The sequence below is a fragment of the Poecilia mexicana genome, unplaced genomic scaffold (genome assembly GCF_051168715.1).
Source record: "Poecilia mexicana isolate PSO_F unplaced genomic scaffold, ASM5116871v1 scaffold_2, whole genome shotgun sequence".
Classification (NCBI taxonomy): domain Eukaryota; kingdom Metazoa; phylum Chordata; class Actinopteri; order Cyprinodontiformes; family Poeciliidae; genus Poecilia; species Poecilia mexicana.
Genome location: NW_028263371.1, coordinates 31,719,734 through 31,745,464, shown reverse-complemented (window position 1 = coordinate 31,745,464; position 25,731 = coordinate 31,719,734). Strand labels below are relative to the sequence as shown.

The 25,731-nt window shown below is 37.8% G+C and overlaps 1 protein-coding gene across 1 annotated transcript in view; it reads right to left on the bottom strand.

The window, feature by feature from the left end:
- The window catches only part of LOC106920552 (inactive dipeptidyl peptidase 10), a 49,929-nt gene extending 41,087 nt beyond the window's left edge, over window positions 1-8,842 (bottom strand). The window contains exons 1-3 of the mRNA XM_014991619.2: window positions 8,332-8,842; window positions 1,632-1,746; window positions 1,445-1,540 (exon numbers count right to left, since the gene is read on the bottom strand). Of these exons, the coding sequence (XP_014847105.2) occupies window positions 1,445-1,540; window positions 1,632-1,746; window positions 8,332-8,577 (457 nt within the window). The 5' untranslated portion in view covers window positions 8,578-8,842. The remainder of the gene's footprint in view (window positions 1-1,444; window positions 1,541-1,631; window positions 1,747-8,331) is intronic.
- Between the last annotated feature and the right edge of the window lie 16,889 nt (window positions 8,843-25,731).

Here is a 25,731-nt window from a genome sequence, read left to right as displayed (position 1 = left end):
TTATATGGAATCTTATTCAGTCTAAAAAACTGTAAGTTAATTCGCCTACACACTTGTTCATTGGGATGAAACAGCCTTAAAAAGCTCAAATAGATGTGCTTTGTGTTATTGTTTGCATTCAGAAATTTCATGCATTCACACAAAGCTGAAGGGCAAGAAGACTATTCTTTTTAAACTTGCAGTGCCCCTTAATAAAAAAATAAAAAAATTAAATAAACAAACTGCCGCAGTAGAACTGGAGATGTAGGTATTATTAATTTGGTGCAGTGCGCCACAGCAAAGGCAAAATAACACATAAAACCAGTTGAGCAACTTAAAAACATTCGCCTTCATCGTTTGTCATTGCTCTGTGTCAATTATACTACGCACAGATCAGTTGCCATGGCAACCAACTGATGTATCAGGATTCAACACAAAAAACACATTACGTTAATAGTTCTCATACAAAAAAAAAAACAATATTTGTCAACTGAACCAAAACACACTGAATTCCACAGCACATCTACATGTTAAGATCGTCAAAGTCAAGCTAGCATAACTTACATTTTAACCCCTTAAAAGCCAGTTTTTTGCTATTAAAATTGTCAATTTTCTGCAAATTTCATTCACTTTAGTCCCAAGAACTGGCGATATTTCTATTACAAATGTACGCAAAACTTTGTCAGTATTCCACGAATGTCAAAAAAAGCAAAAATTTTGCAGTTGTGTTGTTTCCATTTAATAAGAAACACAACTGAATTCACACGTGAATACGTTTGTTCACGTCATCATCCTCCAACCACTTCCTGTCGCCATCGTCATTGTGGTTTGCGCCAGCAGCAACATCCAGTTGTTGATCATGAGACTTGTGCGATTAGAAAAAAGTGTTACCATTGCGGTTTTGCAAAATAAAACAATTAAAACACGGCTAAAAATAAACACCTCATCTTAGCACCAAAAAACGAGAGTTTTGTGGGAAATGGTGTGTTTCCTTTAAGTGAATTTATGTTTGAAATGTCAAATTTCACAACTATGTTGTCTATAGAGATGAAGCTACTAACTAGCTCTTATTGAAGTTTGAGAACCTCAAAAAGTCGTAGATTCCAAGACAGAACCAATAATTACAGATATTTGCCATAATCACAGTTTATTTTACAGCTTTACACTTAATTGTGAAATTAACAGCAACATAACTTTCTGGTTTAAACTTGTAATTCTGTTGTTAATATTAAAATTTGAGGCTTTTAAATAAATACTTGAATTATGTAGAGATAAAATCTCCAAGGTAATTTGGAACAAAGGAAAAAAAATTTTTTAAAAGGCAAAATTGACTTAAAAACACAAGAAGGCCAAAGTCTGCATCTGGAAAATGCGAGAGAAACTACAGGAAGGTCCATCAGAACCACAATCGGGGCTGAACATTTTAATTCCAATTTTCAGAGTTGGCTTGAAGCCTAAAACTCACCACTGATCCACCGGGCTTCCGGGTCGTGAATCTGGAACTCGGGTTTGAACAGATCTGCCACGGTCAGCTTGGACTTGCTGCTTTCTGGAGGCTCAGCTGGGAGGAAAATAAAACGCTGTGTTTCAGCTTTATGTAAAAACACTTAACTGCTGACCAGGCAATCTGAATAAGATGAATTTTAACGTACTGGGTGTGAGGACGACTACAGACAAGGTGATGAGCGAGCAGACCACCACTATGACCAGGAGAGAGATGGCGATGCCCTTCCAGTTCCTCTGTGGGGGGCTGACGTCCACAAACTCCTGCAAACCCAGTTAAAAAAACAAAACAAATAAAAATCAACAGAAAACTAATCTTTATATCAATGGCATCAAAACCCCAACGGTCAGAAACATCCAACTGTCTGGCTATGAGAGTTTTCTTCATTTTCGGTTTATTATACCTGAAGAGCTGTTGTGTTTAAATATCACCCTGTGAATAAATCAGTTATTTTATATAATTTACGGAAAAAAAAACAACTTCCAGATGGAAGACCGGGTATTGCTTTGGAACCATTAAACCACAAGATAAAAGCAAATGCTGCGTAATCATCATGTCTAGACAAAAGATTGTTTTTCTTTTCTTGCTTTAAATTATATAACCTAAGATTTTGAATGAATGCTTTCAACTCTTATTTGAAGAAAAAAAGCCGTAGCAATCTTCCACAAGGAAGATTTAACCTGCAGTCACAACTCCTAAAAGGAAAAAAAAAGAAAGAAAAATGGACAAAAGGATGCAGGCTTTCAGTTTAACCTCACATTCTGAAGCGGAAACTGAGCGAAGACGTGAGGTCAGGCGCGTTCGGCAGGGGGCCGTAACCGGCACCTGACACACGGATGCCGAGGAAGGAAGGGAAGTTTGTTATGCTTGAAAGTATGTAGCTGTCTTATGGCAACATGTTAAGTATTAACTACTAGTGGACTCTTAGGTTTGTTTCAGGAACATCAAGAAAACTGCAGCACATTTTTAATTATTGTTTTCCCTCAAAAGGGAAAAAAATAGTGTCAAAATAGTCTGGAAGAGATATAATGGTGGTAAAATGAAAGGAATTCTCAAAAGTATAAAATAACAAATACAAATTCATCAAACTTGGTAAGAAAGATGCAAAATGTCCAAATGCTTCCAGGTTTCATCAGGAAATAAAGATGAACATTTCTCCGTCTGGATCAACGTCAAAGAAATGCTACACAGCAAATCCACACAAACGCCTGACCCTGGTGGTCGAGCACGGTGGTGGAGGGATCATGATGTGGGCTGAGCACTTTGTTGTAAATGAGTCGGCCGTGAACTCCTCTATTTATCAATCGCAGATTCAAATGTGACCCAAAAGCGTTCTCCGTTAACCGTGATGAAAATACATTCAGCTGTTTTACCTCTTCTAAATATGTCCCATTCCATACAATAAACAGATCTCATCCAGTCGACTGCACACCCAGTTAAATTAGCTTCACAATGAAAAGGAAGAAGTGAGGTTAGACCACAGCTGGCTGCCGCTCCAGCCACAGACTGCTCCAGGCCACCATTTCAGTACAAACAGCAGCTAAAGCGACGTCGGTTCTCAATTATCTTTTTTTTTTTTTTATTCCCATGCACCCCAGGATATTTTTTTAATTGAAATACTGTGGAGATTCTAATCGTATTTATATGTACAAACCCTCTGTACGAGTCTCTGCCACCAGTATTCTGCATTTAGTCACCTGATTATTTGATGACTTCCAACTTCAGATCTTTAACTCGATTTGTAACATTTAATTAAGACTGCTCAAAAAATGATTCACTAGGACGTGCATAGTCAGTCAGGTTTGACTGAGGTCCGAAATGCGTATCAAACGATCCAAACCAATTCAAAATCCTGTTGACCTCCTCGCCTGTGATGGCGCTGCAGCAAGAACTGCTGACGGAAATGACACGAAAACATCCAAAGACGACTTCCTTAACAAAATGGAAACAAAAAAACAATGGAGTTGCCATTTTTCTTTTCTCTATCCGTTCTCCTCTGTCAGCTTTATACTCCGGTGTAGCTGTGTGTCGAAGAGGCCATCTGTTGATTAGTTTGAGCACTGCTGCCACTGATTGTGACTGGAGGCTTGTTTATCAGTCAAGCATGAACACAGACACTAATACTTAAAAGTCCGACCATCCTACCAACACTCCACTATTTGAGAAGTACTAATGTAAGGGGGAAAATCTGAGAAAAAAGATGGAAATTGATGTCTAAAGTGGTTATTCGATGACGGACATGCTCATGCATTAAGAGTGATTATGGAGTTGAGAGCAGAAGAGTCTCTCTTCCCCATGCTGAGGGTAATTGAGGCTCTTCTAACAGCGCTTGGTGTTGCGACAATACAACATCACAGTAATTGTTTTTTTGCCTTTTATTTCCATCTCCAAGAGCCTGGAGTCACAGCTGTAAACATGAACACTAGCTATTTTATTTAACATGTCAGGAAATATGGCGCATTTTACGACCAAAAACAGGAATCCTGGTGGGTGTTACAGGTGTTACTCATGCGCGTGCAATTTGAGGCAAAGGTGGGAGTTCAATTGATGAAAGTGCTTTTTTTTTAAAAAGTGGTCATTTTTTTAGGCATCTGCTTTCTGCACTCAAGATACATATTTATTTTTAGTCATTTTTGTTTTTGTGGAAAACATATCTGAGTGGTGAATCTGTTGTTTTGTAGTTGAAAATAATGCTTTTAAACACTGAAAATGGAAAAGTGAGGCATAAATAAATATTTATTTATTTATAAATAAATATTTATTTATAAATAAATATTTATTTATAAATAAATAAATACATATTTATTTATAAATAAATATTTATTTAGGCATAAATAAATATTTATTTAGGCATAAATAAATAAATACATATTTATTTTTGGTCATTTTTGTTTTTGTGGAAAACATATCTGAGTGGTGAATCTGTTGTTTTGTAGTTGAAAATAATGCTTTTAAACACTGAAAATGGAAAAGTGAGGCACAATGCTGAGGGTTCCCCCCCCAAGACAGCTGGTTCTGTATTACAGGCAGAAATCCTAAGAGTGAGAAAATTTCACAGCCTCAGGGCAGAAAGAATAAGGCAACACTGCCTTAAAAAGAGGAAATGCAGGACCAAAAAAAACTAAGTAGCAGAGAGTCTGACATCTGCAACGACCTTTACGGGCAACTGATATGACATTGGTATTTCTGAATATTTTAAGGTGTGTAACAGAACGCAAAGAGATCCACAATGTCATTCGTGGGTACCTGAGTAAGTTTGGACAGTTGTAATGGTTTTTCACTGTCATTCAGTCTGACTCTGATTAAGGTCAGTTTGTCTCAGCAAAGGTAAATTCAGGAATAATAACAAATGTTCTATTCTGTTCTTAACATTCAGATATTTACACACATTTCCTTGGCTTTTGGTTGTTTCTCATCCACCTTGTTGCCAATTTGGCGGTATGTTTAGGATCAACGTCCATATATTGGTTTTTTTCCTCATAATGCCATCTGTTGCTGCAACCTCCACACTTCACAGCTGGGATGCTCTCCTTTCATATACACAATGTGCTTAAGGTGTTGGAATATTTATCTGTAGCTGCATTTCCATTCACAGCTACAGATATAAATTCACTCGAAGGAAATATGGCAATTTTGAAAAAACTCTTTTGTCTATAAAAAGTTTTGCCGCTACGATGAGGTAAGTTTTTTTAGTGGTATAGAAATAGTTTTACCTCACAAAACAGCAAAGGAAGCACTTGTTTCTTATCACATAAGTCACATAATCAACAACCGGATGTTGTCACTGCCGGAAACCACGAAGAAGAAGAAAATAGGAAGTTGTTGGAGGATCATGACGCGGCTAGTTTTTTATGATTTATTGTGTCAACAAACATATTCGCATATTTTATTCATGTTCATTCAATGGGGGAACCGCAATTGCAAAATTTGACAGTACAATATTTACAAAGTTTTACTCAGATTTGTAGCGGAAACACAGCCAATGAGAATTACAAGGAGTATTAAAGTTTAGAATCTTTCACAATATCACTAAAATTATCACTTAGTCATTTTTGACGTAGTAAGAAACAATTTGTTTTCAGTGAAACATTGAATGAAACATTTTCAACATTGATGTAGCTCTTTTTGTTTCCAATCAAAGTACACCAGCAGAATCCACATCGTGAGGATAACGAGGCACAGAGCAATCCGTATCACACGCGCAGCTGCCGAGGCGCACAGCGTTTAATCAATGAAGCAAAAGGAAGTGATTCCTACCGACACGCTCTGCGGTCAGTGGAGTTTTTCTGGACACACTCGCTGAGCAGTCATCGACTCCTCTGTAAGCATTAATTCAACACCTCGGAGCTAATTCCCGCCGCGCCCCCTGTGCGCGCCATCAGACACGGTCCGCTGCAAAAGTGTCCTCGTTGGCCTCAAATCGGCGGAAAGCAAAGCAGACGAGGAAGGCAAGTGTGCGTGTCGGTGTTTTGGGGTGACTGCCGTGTGTGTGAGGACACAAAAACACAGCGAAGATGTAAACCTCACCTCAAGATTGGATGATGGGAAGCTGGAAACGGACAGAGATGTTCCTAACTGGACATAGACTACAGAATAAATCAGCCATGGATGTCCAGCTTAACAAAGCAGAGTGGCAGATTATTATCATAGTAACTGTGATGACTAAAAGCAAATGTAATGCAGATTGATGCTGCAAGCAGGGCCAGTCAAAACATTACCGTGGCCCTGAGCAGAATTTGTTCTGGGGCCACCACTTCCTGTAAACATGGTGCTGTATAGTGACCAAATATCTCTACTTCATTTCGACATTAATCTAGAAAGAAAACATATTTTGTTTCTAATGAAACCCCAAGTTTCATTTTGACATTTAACATCTTTATTACTAAGTTTGATGAATTTCTGTTTTATTATTTTATAGACTTAATAGATTATTTTCTTAGTTTTGCCACCATTATGTCTCTTCTTGACAATTTTGACGAGCAAGTTAAAAGTGCTGTTATTGGAAGAAACTGTATTTTCCTGTTGACGACCAAGTTAAAAAAAATTTATGGTTATCTAGAATTTTGTTAGAATTTCCAAAATAAAAGCTGCACTTTAAATCCAACAATTTAACCAGGTTAAATGTTCAGGTTTAACGATACTGCTACAAACTAGTAACTGGCTCCAGTTAGTTTCAAAATAAAAGCTATTTCTTAAACTGACAACAACCTCTGATTAGAGATTCAGAATTTACATGTGTAACTATGAAAAATTTCAAAATAAAAGCTTCCACTTCACTCACAAGCCTATATCTATTATCTATTAAAACAAAAAACTATTGGGTTTAAGTTTAAGAACCAAAGCTATGAATCAGAAGTGAGACAATCACTAGTTAGAGGTCTGAAATACAAGTTGTTGCTCAAAACTAACAACCAGAGTTTCTGTTGAGTTTCAACAGCAACCACAGTTGCTGTTGAGTGCCCCCTGCTGGTCTAGAGGACCTAACATTTAACTGTAATAAAAGTGTAAGGAATAAGTATAGTAAAAGGTAATTAATTTCAAAATGAGTTTTTTTTCCCCATTAGAACAGCACAACTAATACAAAACATTTCAAGTTTGAGGAAAACAAAATGTGGAAACTTATAACTGTTTTATAAATCTAAAGATTGGGCAGTGATTAAAAAAAATACTAATTAACTCATAATGTTCTCTGTAGTTTCACGGAGTCAGTCTTTCAAAAATAAAAAATAATAATTATTTTTAAAAAACCCAGCAGCCCTCTCACCAAAACTGAACAAATGTTGACTTGGAGGACAGAACTAAAACTCAATATTTGCTTTTGGAATAAAAGGCAGAAAGACATTTGGCAAAACAAGTGGGAAGAAGGTATGTAAAAGCATTTTGTATTTACATATTATACTGTCACATTCCTAAAATAATGACCTAAGTCGTTATTTCTCAAAAGTGATTTTTTTTTAAATTTGCTTTAATCATTCTATGGCAATAAGAAGGGGGTAATTTGTTGATTTATGCATTTACTTAGGCCATTACTTTATTCATAATTATGTACATATATTAAAAAGGATGCATAATTTTCCCTCCACTTCCAAATCATGTAAGTACCTGTCTGTGTACTTATAAAAGAATGATACAATACGCTGAAATTGAGCACAAAGTCACATAAATGAATTTTCAAAGGTTTAAAGTCGTGAACAAACACAACCAGGAGCTAAACTGAAGCTTTAGTCAATGAACAATTAAGGAAGAAACGCCTCAAAGATCAACTGTAGTAAACTGACAGTCACAATTATACCAAACAGTAACACCAAGAAAATACCTCTTTTTTCTCCTGCCTGTCTAGAATAACTCATTTTTTCTTTTCTCTTTTCTGTTTTTTTTTTTTGGAACCTGTTGAAGACACCGTTGACAGCATATTCCTAAAATCTCATTCTGGTTGAGCTTGAAGAAGGCTGATAGCTGTGTGCTGACAGACTTTAAGGCTTTGCAGCTGCAGACAGATCTTCCTGTGAGATAGAAAACGACTGGGTGTGATGCAGCAGCTGCAGCTTTCACCTGGGATTTTAAAACTGTCAATATCAAATCCCAACTCCACTCGTACAAGTGGAGAACACTCTTTCTAACAGCATGGTGTTGCATATTAAAACTCTACATATAAAGAATACGCGTTTTTTTTTTTTTTTTTTTTTCTCATTTTCAAATAGCTATGCAGTGATTTATAAACATGTAGAATGCTCATAAATAATCTAACTGACCCGATAGTGTTGCTGTATCAGTGCTCTAAGGTGACTGCTGTAACGCCTGTCTGAACGTGATTTTCATAAAAATAAAGCGGGTATTAGTGGGTCTACCTCGTCCTGTTGAGAGTCCTTCGGCTTTTTCCTGACCGGATCTTTAGACGCTGTCATTTCTCCCGCTGCTTCTGTCTCAATCCGCAGCCTCAATTCAGCCGTTCTCCCGGTGATAATAACATCCACAGACCCCGTTGGAGGATTATTAAGCAGCGGGGCGTCAAGCTCTTGCTCTGCAACAGCGACTACATCCGGTTTGAGCTTCACAATAAAAGTTGTGGAAGACGCGCGAGTGACCGCCCGCATCTTGCGGTCATTTTTTTTTTTTTTTAATACGAAGCACTGCCTGAAACCAGCGACATAAGTTATCGCAAAATACAACCAACAAGTACATCTGGTTACGGTTTCAAAGTAAAATCAAAATTATATCGGCGGAAATGTGAAAATATTTGAAATATTTGAGGCGCTTCGAAACCAAGTTACAGCAGCGTTAGACAGCCAGAGCTTGAATATTAGTTAAAGAGCATTATTTGTTTAAATGAGAAAGCTTTCTCATTATAACGACATGCAAAACACTTTAAAACAAGGAAACTGAGATTTTAAAAACTCATAACATTTTTATCATTTAAACCAAAATAATAAAATGAGGGTAGCAACAGTGAAACTGAATGGAGAGAATCAACGAGCCCTTTCATTCCTTTTTAAGTCGTGGCCTATCTGTGATGTTTTATCGCGTTTAAAATGAGAAATTTTATCGTCATAATGAATTATAAGCTCCTCATTAACATGAAACGAAATATAAAACTAATCTCGTTACGGGAAACTTTCTCGCATTAACGAGTGCAAGGGGCAAACATACGGTCGCTCATACGGATAAGAGCGACCGTATGTTTTCTACGCTCCTTCACCCTTACGTACCTTCCTTTTGGGGGGGGGGGGCGATTTATGTTTCACCTGAATAATATGTAGTTGCGCCCCTGTCTAAAATGATTATCAGATGATAAATAGTTAATACAATGACTGAGAAAGAAACCAGTCATTACCGAAATGATTTAAGATTCACCTTAATATTTCTCTGCATAAGTTCTTTTCATAGACAGCAATATAACACAATTTAAAACTAACAACCAATGTTACATTATACAGTATATGAAATCAATACTCAATGCTTATTGAGTATTGATTTCAGGGACTATTGTTGATCAAAAAGGATGATCTTGGAATTGGAATACCTACTTGAAAACCAACAAAAAACCACCAGTTCAATTTAAACTACTAACCTTCGTTCATCACAGCTGTTTTTTCTCTACCACTCAGACAGTCCTCTGGTATATTTGTTTGTAATCAACATTTTTGATAACTATAACATCCCCACAGAGAACTGCAGTGAGTCTGTGGGACGACTTGTTATTTTTACCTCACGTCACGTCGCTATTTCTACTGTATCACTTCAGGGACCAGGAATCCTTCTGTGATATCTGCCGGTAAAGCATCTCATCTTCTAAATGATGGGATTACATCTCTGCATGTCACCGGAGAAGGAACAGGTCCAAGACTCCATCCGAAATCCCCCTGGATGACAATAAGGCAAGACTGTGCAGCAGATCAGTGACCAGCTGGTCTTTACAGCTGCCAAGTGGCTGAATGCAAATAGATAGGTGTCACCGAGAACGCCCTGAAGGAAGAACGCAGACTCTTCCCCAACACCCCATCTAAAAATAACGATCATAGCATGAGGGAGGGAAATGGAAAACCAGACAAATGAAGATGGGGGAGTCAATGGAGAACACAAACTATCCTGAGGGGGTTTTCTGTATCTGACAAGAAAATGACGTATTTCAGCTTCCGATGCCAAGATGTACAAACATTTTTTTAATTTTAGGATTCCACACAGTGCACCATGAATTTATGGGCAGAAGGATTTATATAACCCACTTCACGTCCTTCTATTACCTTTGAAATTTATTTTTAGATCAGTCAAAAGAATCTCTCATACAGAAGGTATCCTAAGTCAATAATATCCTAATATTCAATATTTTTATGACCTTGCCTGTTGTGATCAAATGAAGTCTTCTTTGGCCTATGAAGACCTGCCTCTTATGTGAACGATCTTATTTTGATCTTTGGATAAAACCCAAAACCCAACCAGTAAGGTTATTCTACTCTCCCGTTGTGCAGCCTGATGATTGATCGAGTTGCACAAAGTAAACGTAGTTCAGTGTCTGCTCTCATTCACAAGCATACTTATCCTTATTAAATATGTGTCACAATATTGAGTGTCTTTTACACACATCAGACAGTCTCTACTGGAAATTAAATCTAGCAGGTTCAGTTTTTCCAGACATGACCGATCATGACGGGGACGTTCCATCGATTAGCTGATGTCAAGGCCAGGTTTGGTTGTCAGACGAGGTATGAAAGAGTGATAAAAGGATGAAGAGTTTTGGACAGCAGGAGTAATTAATCCATCCAAACAGAACGATTTAGAGCGTTGTTGTCTAACTTCAGACAGAGAAGGACCTTTAAAACTTAAAGACTGACTTTACTAATCTAGAATTGCAAACGATAAACTATAGAAGTCTTCACGGGCAGGAACTTGAACCGACAACCTTCTTGCAAACAGTGCTGCCCGCACTTGTAAATAGTTGTTGCCAACATCTGATCTTAGTCGGCAAAGCAAAACAATATTAAGTCAGAATTTTTGTTCACATACAAATTTCACTTATGCGAGTACTTCTGTTGTGGAAAATGTTTCTGCTTTTGTAAAACGAGCTCATTGAAAATAAGTTTCTGCCTCTTTCTTAAAACAGAATACTCCAGTAAGAGACTCACGCCACACCGATCTCATGACTAACAATTGCCTTGAGTGAGAAGAAACCACATTCTCTAAACAACTCGGTTATAAATATGAGTGCTTGAGGTCGGTCTGGCAGAACAGCTCCATATTCAGAATCTCATTGCTCTCGCTTTCAGGAATTCCCAATAAAGTGTTTGAAATGGTCATGCTTTGATAATTTTCTTATTTTGAAGTTGCCTGGTCTGTTTTTTTTTTTCATAACACTTCCCACTTGAAAAAAAATGTCTTACCAGTCTGAATTTTGTTTACTAGCGAAGGAATTCACCTCTCTATTCACACAGCCCAAACTTCACAACCAATGCATGAGTACCATCTTGGCGTCTATCAGTTTTGTGTTGCCCACCATTATGCTAGAAATTGAACAGTGTGAGCCACCAACAAACATGCCACTAATGACACAAGCAGGCCAAAAAAACAGGAAGATAAGGGAATGAGAGCAGGATAAAACAGCTAGCTTAAACTTTAACCTGAGCGGTTGTGGCGCTACGCCCAAGAAGACCGCAGCAAATGTCACGGTCAGACACTGGGGAATTGATGAGGGTGTCCCATCAACTCTAAGTTCCCGAAACCACGGGGGGAAATACAACTTGTCAAATCGCATACGGTAAAAGCTAACATTTAGAAATAGATGGTTGACAAACTACTTTACTACTACTACTGGACTAGGAGTGTAAATTTACTCAAAAGTTTTCTCAACATGAATGCTTCCATTGGAAGTAACCTTTTTCTGCAACTCAGATGAGTCTGGAAATCGAATGAGCAGCATAGTCAGATGAAGAGGGAGAATGTAAAGACGCTTCAAAAAATTCAAGAGAAAGAAAGCAAACAGTAACAGAAAGTGAAGGTGATAGAAGAAGAAAAAAAGAAAGAAAAAAGTGTAGGAGGAAGATATCCTCAAAGCTTATGTTGGACTTTCTTCCCTTCGTCATTAAATATTCAACAGACGGAATAAGAAACCAGATGGAAATGATCTCTATCTCTCTTTCAATGACCTTTCGTGGTGATTTGGAAGTTCACCGCATCCCAAAGGCATCCGATCCCCCAGCAGCCGTCGCACCAAAGGCTTTACTTTCGCATCTTTACTTCAGCTGTTATCATGAAGCTCTGTGTAGTTTATCAGCGCTACATGTTGCTTTTCTTATTAATAATGAACAACTTAAGAGCTTTATAGCCTCCTGATTTGAAACCTTTAAACCTTCTGTGCCTGTTTTCCTTACAGTCTGGACTTTCAAGAAAGAGCTAAGAAACATCAATGACATACATAAGATAGAAACACAGAACTTAAAGGAGCTGCTGTCTAATCAAAGCTGATGTACACCTGGGCATGAGGTGAAGGCAATTAACCTGCTGTCTGGGTGGAAACCCACAGGGCTCTGGTCTTGGGCCAGCTGAGTACTGTTTTTGTGATAAGGAAGCAGGTTAATTAACTCAAAAGATTCTTGACCTTCCGGTCCTTTTCTGAGGATGTGAAGACTTTGCTGGCTACTGAGGGGTTTGCTTTAATTTATTTGAAAAATGGGGTGGGGGGAGCTTAGCTGTTTAAGCACAAAATATTATAAGCGTAGGAAGTTTATAAAGAGTCCTAAAATATATTTCACATTTGTGACTCTTTTTTTTTTCTTAGCTTTTCTTTGGTTAAGATGCACCTAAAAGACCCCCGAAAGTCTTATTTCTGTGTAAAGCATCAATAAATGTATAAGATTTAAAATGCATGAAAGTTGATTTTGAATATTTTAGGTAATTCACATAATTGTGCAGGCATGCGCTGGCATTTTTTTCCAAGTTGCAGTCAGAAACTTCATTATATCTTAGTGGGATTGTATCGCTTGGCCAACACAAAGTAGATTTTATAATTTATAGATTGTGTAATCTTCCTCTAAAAGTATTCATACTTATTTTAAAGCTTCTTTGTTCCAACTCAAATGAAAATTACACACCATGAGGGCGAGTGTAGCTCAAAACAGAAATGAGGTGCATTTATATTTTAATTTATGCACACAGATGACACAATATTTACTGCTCAAATTTGGTTAAAAATATATATATTTTCCTTTTCAGAACATCATGAAAAGCCTACATAAAAAATTGTTTCCTTTCTCTTCTATAGACAGTTGAGCTTTTAGTGTATTTTGTTTATTTACAATTTAAACCATCAAAAAATACATTTTTACAGTTTTTCTCATTGATTAACTGAAGCAAAATTTCAAACTTTGCCAGTGATGGAATAAATAGCTGCTATTTGGGTGATGAAGCGGAACCTTAACCTTGGAAAAAGTGGGTCAGTGTTGATTTATTGACCCATTAACTGGTCTGACGCTCTGCTCGGCTAATCACCGAGGGAGACAATTAACTGAAGGGAAAATCATCTGCAATTTTCACATTCAAACAAAGACTCCTTCCTTCAATATCCAGCTCTAACTGCAGGAGTCTTTTTTTTTTTTTTGTATCCATATTACAGATACAAATATCACAACTACTGGCAAAAAGCTCAGTCAAATTCCAAATCCTAGATTCAAATTTCAGGCATAAAGAATGAGGGGAGAAAATAGGGAAATACAAGTTTTGTTTTTTTTTCTTAGTCTTATTTTAGTGAAAACCACTCAAACTGAAATATGAACCACTATCATTCTTGCATCACAAATGGCAGGTAACAAAAATCGCTTCCAACCAATAATGCTTTACAGAGAAACCACTTAAAACCTTTGCACTTATTACTTGGTTAATGATGATTAATAAAATGAATAAATATTAGTGTTTGTAGATTTTTCCCCTACCCTTTCCCTTCTTGCCTGCCATCCTTGTACTTGTCCTACCTCTTACCTTGTGTCCTTCCTTCCTGATGTCCACCCTCCTTTCTTGTGTCCTACCAACCTTCCTTTCCATCCTTCAGTGTTCCTTCCCTCATTTCCTTCCTCTTTGTGTCCTAAGATTCTCCGCTCGTATCTCAAACAAACACAGCCTGACACACTTTGAGTCCCACAGGAAACCGCTTCAGCTTTTTCAAGCTTCCCGTCTCCCTGGACGTAGTAAGTCCTGCTGGGAATTTCCAACCCAAAGGAGTCCATTCTCGACATGTTTGTTGAATTCAAAACCAACAACGCTTAATAGACTAGAGTCGATGCGTACAATATGTTGTAAGCACGCACAATGCCTTAAGTGAAACAGTAGAGCCACCCTAAAATCTCACCTCTATGAACCTGAGCTCTTGATCCATGGTTTATCCTGAAATCCAGGCAGATCACCGCCTCCTGCCACCTGATTCCACGTAACTTTGCCCAAAAGTGCCTGGCGTTCTTTCCACTTGGGTCCAACCGAAGACGGACTTTTGACTTTTGTCTTGTTCTCGTCAAAAGGACGCGTGTCTTTTTGTCTTCAGGATAAACAGAAGCTTAGCACACACGTGTGTGCACCAAAAATAAAAAATGGTGTCATTCACACGTAAAATCAGTCAACCCAGTTTCACTTCACATCAGTCTGATAGTCTAATCTGTGTCAAGGGGATTATGGTTGGCATTGTAATGAATTAACTTCCTTTTCTGTGCTAAAAGGCAACAGAGGAGTTCAGGTACAGATATTTATTGCTTTTACTTTTCCATATTTTGCTTTGTAACAGCACAACTGTCGACATGTACTACAACTCCAAGTCCAATAAAATTAGGACGTTGTGGAAAACAACAGAATTTGGAGATCCCTTCCGACCTAAATTCATTTGAATCAAGACAAGATGTTTAATGTTTTGTGTGGTTTTGTAAGCATCCACTCATTTTGGGATTTGATGCCTGCAACACGTTCCAAAAAAGTTGTGACAGAGGCAACAGAAGACTAGGGACAATTTAAGAGACCAGCTGATCTAACAGCCATGCTTTTTGGACTGTGGGACGAAGCAGAAGTACCCAGAGAAGAACATTAGAAAGTCCTGGACCAGGACAACCTTGTTTGACTCAAAAACTTTAAAGGGGCAGTATCCTGTAAAATACAACTTTTTTGAGCTTTACTTCATGTCATAGTATTATTCCCTCATCTAAAATACATATGGAGTGTTGCCTTGATTGCCATGCATGTTTGAGAAATCTTTTAATCTTCCTTCACATCCATTCAGTTGTGCAAAAAAGCTGGGTGGACTTAGCGCCGCCTTTGAGGACCGAGCTCCTCCTCAGAGCTGCATTTTTCTGACAATCCCCTCAGCTCCTTCAGACTAGCCAGCCACAATTAGCAAACACCTAGTGGAACTGTACATTTGCTGAGCTCATTATAGGAGCTACTTCTCAGTGCAACAAATGTAAAAAGTGTCGTGATGACTTCCTGAAAGCGGAGCTTCAGAAATGCAGGAGTTTCTTAAAGAGACAGAGGCCCAATTTCAAGGCATCCATACACAATTTTTACAAGAGCTGGAGGTAAAATAATCACTTGATTGTGATATAAATTGGCACTATGTGCATGGAAAACAATAATACTGTCCCTTTAAGCATTTCCTTCACAGTCTTTTTGACAGTAGAAGTTCTTGAAACAGATTCCTTTGTTTAAACTTGACTTTTTCCAAACTTCTGTTGAGAACCAGCATGGGGATCATTAAGAAATCAGCGTCTGCTAGTTAGAGGCTTATTGAGGTTATTCTGCTCCATCCTGGACCAACACAACTGCTGGTGATTAACTGAATAAGTCCAATGCGCCACCTTTTTCCTTTTAGACAATCAAAATCTTCAAACAGATAAAATGCAATTAATAATGCCAAATCTGTATTAGAGGAGAGATGATCCGATTGCCAGCAGTTTCAAAATGGCACAATTAGGGATCAGTGTGTTTAGTTATAATAATTTAATTCCGTTCAAAAAATACTTTTCTAATCCCAGATGGAACGTAATTGTTGTAACTCATGATACTCAAGGCATCTCATCAAGGGCAAAACTTTCTGTGTTCTGAAATGATTGGGAAAAGTGTAAATGATCTGCAGAATTGCTCACAGAAATGCAATATAACGAACATTAAAAAGCTCACCAGCCAGTTTTAGGTGTTATGCATGAATCTAAATCCCTTAAAGACCGTCTTCTTAAATGTTATGTTCCAAAACAGACTCCAGGTTAACATCAGGTTAACATACGTCAGTGTTAATTGGACAGTTATGGTTTTAGGCATGTTTGTAGTGCAGTTATGTTTTATTTTAAGGTTTTGCTAATTGGAGTGAAAGAATGGACTGGTACTGAGTTTGTTTGTTGGGGCTTTGTGACAAATTTACCTGATTTCCACGATGCTGGACAACTTTACTGGTTTCTACAGCAACCTGTCAACTTCTCAACTTTATATGATGGGATATGTTATTCTGAGGCAGCATCCATCCATCCATCCATCCATCCATCCATCCATCCATCCATCCATCCATCCATCCATCCATCCATCCATCCATCCATCCATCCATCCATCCATCCATCCATCCATCCATCCATCATGAATGGATGATGGATGGATTGGTCATCTTAATTTGCGTAATCACCAGAGACTAAATGTTTAGAAACATTACATCCATCCATCCTTTCATCAAGTCCGTCTCTGAAAGCTTCATGTGTCTTTGTGATGTTTATCTTCAGTAGATGATGAGCTGCTATGGCTGCAAAGGTCAGGCCAATATCACATCAAACTCTTTGGATCAGGAATGTGACGTCACACAGCTTAACTTGTGTGAAGGCTCTCTCCTGCCAGTAAATGTTAGCATACTGTCGGGTACCTTCCCTGTATTTCAGCTCCGGTATGCAAACGCAGCCAGATCTCTCCTTGAGTCTTCCATATGCTACGTGTGCTGTTTAGCTATGCTGCCTCCCATCACTGTGCTGGGATGCACAGGCACAGAGCAGCCTGCGGCCTGCAGCCTCCGTAGCAATGACCTTCATCTGGGCAATTGTGTTTGAGAGCCGCCTCTAACCTGAGATGATTCCTGAGGTGCTTGGCGCCAAGTGGGCCACCCTGTGACTCACTGAAACAAAAATAAAAACGTGTCTGAGTAAACAAGCAGCCTGAGACTGGACCGATGTGGACGCTTTCATCAGCAAACGCTAGAATGAAAAGAGATGAGCGGGACATGTTAGAGATTAAATGCCTTTAGTTTCTATGTTTCATAGTTTTTGAAAGAAAACTGTTTTTGCTTTAATTTTAGGTCCTGCTTGTTTATGTTTCATATCCACTTTGTTGATTTGACAGCAAAGTAAGAAGACAAACACTTGTGCAATGCTGCCCTCTGCTGACAAAACCAAAACATAGCAATATGCACAATGAAATATGTTACATTTCAATAATCTTGAATTATTTGGTCTCTCAGTGTGCATAATTACCAGGTGCTAAATTATTAGCAACATTATAGTTTTACATGTGCACCATTATTTATATATCTCTTACATTACGATGAATGTATCAAGATGTAAATTAAAAAATATATACTTTTCTGTACTCTCTTTTCTTGTTACATGTTAATCATAATCTACGAAATATTTCATCAAATTTGATACTTTTCCAAACATCGAAGGAATCCTGGAAGTGAAATTTGATGCCTCATGTAAACCCAAATACATCCATCTTTGGTTCTGGTAATCAGGTTCTGTATTTTCCAAGCTGAATAACTGAAATAAGAAAAATAAGAGGGAATATATACACTGAATCCATATTTGCTATGTTACGACCCTATTCCAAATAGTAAGTGTGTGTATTATTTTCTTTCCTCAAAATAATACACACAAATATTGCATTATGATGGTGTTGAAAAAAATTTCCAACAAATGTACTAAAAGTAGAAAACAAATTATATTTAAGAAATTACAGCCTTTCACGTGAAGCTGAAAATCCTTGAGATGTTTCTATAACTTAAATGGGGTCCAGCTCTGGACATTTCAGTTTATTGGACTTGATTTGGAAACACACACCTGTCTACATCAGGTCACACAGCTGACAGTGCAGGTCAGAAGTCAAACACCTTTTTTGTGTTGTTGTTTCCTTGTTTAATTATTTTATTCCAAATGTCTTACCTTCTTACTGGTTGTCTCCTTTGTTTCTTCCTCCTTTCATTATTTTGATCTCCACCCATCCATTTTCTTTCTCATACGCTTATTTATTTGTTATTTATGTGTCTTTCCTTTCTTTCTATCCTTTTCTTCCTATCCTTCCTCACATGACTTGTGTACTACCTCAATTATGTCCTCTCTTTGCTTCTTTGTTGCATCTAGCCCTTTTCTTGTAAACTTCCTTTATCTTTTTTGTGTCCTTCCTTTCTTCTTCTTCCAGTTGTATTACTGGTGATTTCCATCTTGATCCAGTTTCTCATAAATCTGCCCAAATGTTGCCAGCATCAGTGAGCCGTTCACAGATTCCCTTTTTGACACTTTCCTTTGGTTTCTAGTGTTAAAATCACACATTGCATCACATCGTTTGGAAGTTGGTCAAAAAACTGTGTGAGGTTATGAGTCACACGCAGTTTTTGAAAAGTAAAAATATACTTTTAAGATGTCTAAATAACAGCTCTCTTGCCTTTAAGTCAAATATCAGTTGAGTTTAATAAAGATAAAGATTTATTTGTCATTTCTCTCCATTTCTGACGCTAACGACCTGTTTTCCTTCAACGCCCGTCTCCACGGCAACAGATGGTGTTGACAACGTGGGGTTAGTGTTAATATTCAGTGGCTGTGACGGTTGTTAGGCACAGCAGAGGTGGCTGAACCCCGGCAGGACGGCAATCTGCTCACTTTCGCCCGTTGTCAGAGTCTTACCAGAAAAATATCAAAAATTGAACCCGATGCTTCTCTTAATCACTCCTAAACCTCACTAACTTCTTGTCTATGTTCCGTCCAAGTTGGTTCTCTAAGTCTGTAGTTGACAAATCAGCAAACAGAAGTTGGATTCTGGTCCATGGGGATAACCTGCTGATCCAGAATTTCTGTAAATAAACAAATATTACTCCTTCACTCATTTTGATGGTTACAGGGATCTAAAAACTGCTGCAGAATCATAGCAACACAACTTCTGGTCTCAGTAGGGAATTGATCTTAAGCCAACAAGAAGTGTTGGATTCTTGTCTGCTTTTTATTACAGCTTTGATAAAAATTGACTGCAAAATGGAGTTTCTTACACTCTTTAAGTCTCAAATGAACCTCAGCAGGTGGACAAAATGTTCTGAATCTTTCCGTTTATCCTGACATCGTCTTCCTTCGTAGGTATTCAGCATTCTTGTCAAAGCTTTGAGCTCAAGGACGTATTTTAAACATGTTTTTGTATATTCAAAAAATATTCTAAAGGAGACTTTGTCAGCAGGTCGTTGTCTTTCAAACTCGAGCTCTCCAAATGAAAGAAACATTTCAGTGTCTTTTCATTCTTAAAGGATTTCCGACAACTGACTCACAGCGAATTCCATTGAACAAGCACACCCACTCCTCTGACCCTGAGCGAGCGGGATTTAACTGAGATATATATGATAAAAAATGTCCCAGAATAACAAGTTACTTAGCAACAGCCGACATGATCATAGCAGCAACTGAGAATAAGGAAGCAGACGAGGAGAACAAATGGCACAGAGAAGATGATAAACCTTTCTTTGTGTTTTATTGTTACCCAGGCATTAACACAGACCAGCCCTAAACCCGATGTCTGCTCTGAACCTGTTGGCTTTGCAACACTCGACGGACTGACATTCTCTAATCAAAGCTCCCTTCTTCTGATATTCTTATTTATTTTTAACTTTGGAAATACACAATATTATCCAAAGTATTCACTTGTTTACTTACGTATGCACATAAATACATCTTATTCTTTATCCAGTAGATTTAAAATGATGTCGGCCCCATTTTTTTAGCATCTGTAACATTTTTATTCCTTTCCACTACAGTTCTTGTTTCATTCCACCAATTGAAGTTGTGTGCGCTCAAGGGACTTTTTGACCATTTGTGAGGTCAGACACTGATGTTGGACAACAAGGTCAATTTTGCAGTCTGCACTCTAATTAATGCATAAACTCAACTGCCCATGTCTTTATCCTCTTGTATACATGCAACCAGATCTGTTCACCATTGTGCTGGTTATAAGTGAAGTTTGTGCCTTGGCGCAGTTTGTCTTTCTGCTTATTCTGATGAGAACAGTAAACAACCACAATATACCATTGCCCACTCAAAGTCCTATTGCGACCACGTCACACAACTTTTATTATCAACAAAATGAACTGATAGTTTACTTTGTTGATCCTGAAGGAATCAATTGCTTCATTCCAAGATGTTATAGACTTTTATAGAAGTGACTGGATCAGCCAAATTTAATGCATGTAAACACTTTCAGCTGTGTAGACACGTTTCACGTAATATTTACATCCGGAAATTTCACATACGCTGGAGTGCAAAAAGACGATTCTTTTACTTGCTGCAGCAGAACAATTGGATTTAGTGCAATGCGCCTCGTCTAAGGGAGAATTACACAGGAAACTCATTGAAGAATATCTCAAAACCATTTGTATTCTTTTTTCTCACTCTGTGTCAGCAACGCCACACACAGACTTTGTTGCTATGGCAACTGGCTAACCAGAGCTCCACTAGTGTATCAGAATTCAACACCAAAAACACACACAAACATTTCCCACACACAGAACAGGACATTCAATCTGTTACAGTATTATGTTTTCAGGATTGATGTTTGTTTTACGGTTAATAAGTGATCGTCTGAACGCAGCAGTGGTTGATTAGCTAATTTAGAAACCTGCTCTGCTAATGATCTGTCAGAGAGTTGTTTGTGAGTCGAATTTGTTTTTTCCAACTGAACCGAAAAGCACCAAATTCCACAGCATGGTCACATGTTAAGATTGTCAAAGTCAAGCTAGCATAGCTGACCTACTTCTGTCTCCCTCACTATAATTTTTTTTATTAAAACTTTTTCCTGGCCTGTGAAATGTGATACCCTTCTTTTACATTGGTTGTCATAGTGTCAACAATTAGTAGCAAAGCACTGTCTTTGTTTTCCTTTTTTATATCATATTTACGATTTAGTGTGTCATGTTGACAACTGGACAGCTAAACCCAGTGGCAGTCATCATCGGCGAGCTGTTTTTTTGCATGAGACGTCACGTAGCAAAGCGTCTATCGTGGACATTTTTGTAGTCAATATTTCAAACTACAGTGAACCAAAGGAAATACGTACAATTGGAGCATCCAATGAACCACTGGAACAAGCGGCTACAGTAGGACAGTTCAAATCAAAATGTTCCCATCATTATACAGCATGTAAGCCTTGCATACACTATCAGAACCCACTTGTATCACAAGAACTACTCAGTAAAGTGACGGGTCTTTTTTTAAAGGGTTTCGTATATGTTCCCTCCCTTATCAAGGCTCCCTTCTGTCAGATTACACTAGTCCGGATGAGGGACTGCAGCAGCACACAGGATTAGACTTTGCCTCACTGTCAGTCCTCACTTCTTAGGGATATGCTTACACTGAAGAACCACTTTGCATAAACTGCAAGCTGCAGTAAAGTACTTTAGTCTGAAAGACTTTTCTGTCGAGGTCTCTGCCTCAATGACAAAACATAAGGTCATTTTACTGTTTAAAAATGACATTGAATTCAGGTTTTGTTGCTAAAATGTGTTTGTCAGGGTATGTTTCACACCAACATATATCTTAAACCGGTTATACTTTGAGCCTTACATTTCTTTTCACAGAACTTTAATTTGCATACGTCAGATTTAAAGGAGGAGCTTTATGCGCTACTAAGCTTTTTGTTCAAACTGTAGCTTTGAATAATTTGGGATTCACCGGTTTTAAAATGTACGCGTTTGAGAAAGCTCTGTAATTTAGATATGAAATGTTGCAAGTAGTTGGTCTTGTTTTACACGGTGTTGATAAAATCAGGAATCTAGGAAGAAACGTGAGATTTGAGGTAATGGAAAAGTCGAAGATTAGCCTCCAACCAATCCTCTTCTGTTTTTCCCGAACAAGAGTACAATTACAATTTGTACAAGTGCAATTTATTTTTTACTATTGCCAAATGTTTTCTCCAGACCTCAGTTCTTCTTGCTTTAAATTTTCAGAGAATTTTTCCATACCTCTGACACCATTTTATTAATTTATTGAAAATGATTTTCTTAAAGAGGCAGTATTATGTATTTTCTAGGTATACAGTGCCATTTTATAGCACAATCAACTGTTAATTTCAGTTGTTATATATATATAAAAAAATACTTCAAAATTTAATGCCTTAAAATTGGCCTCTGTCTCTTTAATAAATCCTGCTATTTCTGAAACTCTGGCTTCAGGAAGTCCTGACATCGCTCCTCTGTTAACCCTTGAAAAATGTTTTCCACCAGCTGTTGGCTAATTGCTGCTGGCTAGTCTGAAGGGGCTCCAAGGAGGAGCTGTGCCTGGGAGGCGGAGCTACGCCCACCCAGATGTTTTCCCACGGAAGATTAAAGAATTTCTCAAACCTGCACGTAAGAATCAAAGCAACCCTCCAGGTATATTTTTGATGAGAAGGTAACATTACAACAAGATGTAAAGCTCAAAAATAGTTGATTTTGCACAATATCGCCCCTTTAATTGCATGACAAAAGTGTACGAGAAAGCAAGGAACTTAAAAAGTTGCAAAAATAAACAGTAAATAGCAATATCCCTAAGAATCATGACCATTTAAAAACCCTTTAATAACGTAGTATTAAATCGCTGGAAGGGAAATTTTAAATCAAAAGCCAAGGCAAAAAAAAGTACTTCCAGCTCAGCAACCCAAACGTGAAAATTCTGACTTTTAGTTCAAGTTAAGAGGTGCAACACGAGCAGACGCACCGTACCTTGCTATCTCTTAGGGGCTGAGAGTCTATCTGATGCGCCACCGATGCAGTTTGGTTCATCTTGGCTCCTCAGTCTGACAGCAGGACCAGAAAACAATAATATCCTGGACAGAACCAAAGTTTCCCCTGACTTCCTTATCCACCGGAGCAGCCCCTGGAAGTGTCACCAGACGGAACACATTTCCATCAACAATCCGTTTTCTTCCTTTTGTTTCTCTCTCTCTCCGTCTCTGAATGGTTTCCAGTGCGTTTACATCCGGTCTTCTCTGCTCTTTCTTTTTCTCCTCTCTGCACGCCTACTACCCCTTCTATAGCAACGATGCGCTGCTTCACATTCAGCTGACGGGCAGCTCATAAACTAGGATGTTTGCCAGCGCCTCCCACATTCAAAGACATTTCTTGATCAGAATGCAAATTTGCTCCAGGCGAAGACTTTGCAGGCGTTTGGTTTGAGCTCTTACATCCAACGCTCCTCGTGTAGATATTTACTTTGACAGACTGTCACTGATAAAAAAAAATTGTGTTGAATTCAACCCTTCAGTCTGTCAGAGACTCCCAATTCAAACGTGAGCTAGGCTGGGATTTTCAATTATTATTATTGTTTTTTGTTGTTGTTTTTTTTTACACAAGCAGATGTGGATAATATTTCTGATGAAATTAAGAAATAGATTTTCATTTATGGTGTGAACGTACTTATGAGATTTTATGATGCAAAGCACTCAAAACACTTTTACACTCATTCTCTCATCTCAAATTTTGCTATGAAAAACCATGTACTTTGTTAATAAAGATAATATATGTTAATCTTCTATATTTCCTATTTCTCACTAAAGTTTAAACCTTTAGTAAGCATCCTTTTTAAATAATCCAACTGCTATATCAGTAATATTTTTAATGTCTTGACTGCTTGAGAGCATTTATGTTCCACCTCATTCGAGCCAGTTATTGTTGTTATGCTTGTCAGTGTATGGATCATATTTTATTGATTGCATTCAGTTCTGTTGCTGTGTTTGTTTGAGAAAATGCCATTAAAGGTTCACCATCATTAAACCTGCTGAAGCTTCCAGAAGATATTTGGTGTGAAGCAAATCTTAACATGATGCATAATTTTTAATTTGCTGGCTGAAGTTAAAAAAAAAAAAAAGAAAAAAATCTTCAGAGAGAAATTGATTTAAAAAGCTAAAGCACATAATTATTCCGCGTTTAGGCCTAAAATGTTCCTCAATAAACCATTTATTTGAAGTCCCGCCTTTGATTTTTCTCAATGAAACAGTTAATTTCATACTGCACTGCTTCTTATGAAATAATGAAACGCCATAATCGCTGTGGCACATGTTTAATTAAAGCAGCCGTGCAGAAGCAAAAGCAATCAGGACAAACACGCGAAAGCTGAGCAGTCAGTTATTATGTGAACAATGTTTCTGAGCCTGTTGTGTGCATACAAAATGGCATAGTTTGAGATTTTAAATAGTTCTTAACATTCTGCCTCTTCATTTTTGCCGTTTGTTGTCATTTGGAGTTGTGTTAAAAATGTTAGATGCCAACCTTGCATGTTGACCCACATCCTGCTCCTTTCAACCGATCTAACAATGTCCCCATTTCTGTCCAACTTTTTGCCTGTTTTCATCATGTTTATGTCATTTTTTTTATCTTCAGTTGTCATTGTGTGTTTTTACCTATGAAATATTGGTCACTAAACCTGAGCTGAGCTTAGAGTTTTGCCTCCTACAGGAGATGAGGAGATACCGTCTGTCTCCTGTTCAAGGCTTCCTCCCACAACAAATCCACGCTGTCTCTTCTCTGTTATGACATTAAATCACTGCACACAGTTTCAGGTGGAAACTCTATTATTGCAGAGCTTTACTAATGTAATATCAAAGGGACACTGTTTTTTCGCATTGTGATATACAGCTGAATTTCTTTGATTCCCCTAAAAGTAAGAGTTAGCTTCCTCTGCTAACTGTAAAAACAATTCATCCCAACGTTTAAAGCTTTGCCGGGCAGACGTACAGCTTTACCTCTGGAGGTTTATGAGAACAGAGGGCCGTAAAAGAGTTGAGTGGACTAATAAAAGGGAACATTAAGACATCTAATGCTCGAACTCCTCTTTCCTGAGTTTAATAGTACCTGTGGGTCCTCTTCCTGGTTTCAGATGTACTGGTTAAATGGTGGAATATACAGCAGTGTAGTATAAAAACTCCATCAGATTAGATAACTGAATCTGTATGTTGTCAGAAATATACATCATGGGCATCAAAATTCTATTTGGTTTTTAGTTCAGATAACAAAAGTTAATTTTAAATGTTTATGCCTTATTTGTTGCTACAATTCAAATACCACTGTAAGGATAAAATGTTGTTGTTTTTTTTAATCAAAACATAGCGGGAGAACAGTTTCCTGAGTATAATCCTCATTTTATAGCTAAATTATCCACATTAATAGACAGCAAATTTGTTAACCATGTATTACTTCAAATTTTTGTTGTCGTTTTTTCATACTTCCTGGTTCTGCCTATATTATTTTGACTGTTCTGATACCATTTTAATATGTGCAGAGAACTGAAGCTTGGCAAAACATTCAGCAAATGGCCCTTTTTTTTGCTTTGACAAAGACTGCTTTACGTTTTCATTTCATGAAATTAATTTCGACTTCAGCATCTCGCTAATTTTAGCCAACACTCTCATCTTTAAACACATCATGCAGCCATCTGTTGAATTGGCTGGGAGAACACGTTTTGCTAAGATAAGGGACTGTTGTGTGTGGGAGCTCAGTTAGTCAACCTTTAATCCTGTGCGAATGCAGAAAACAG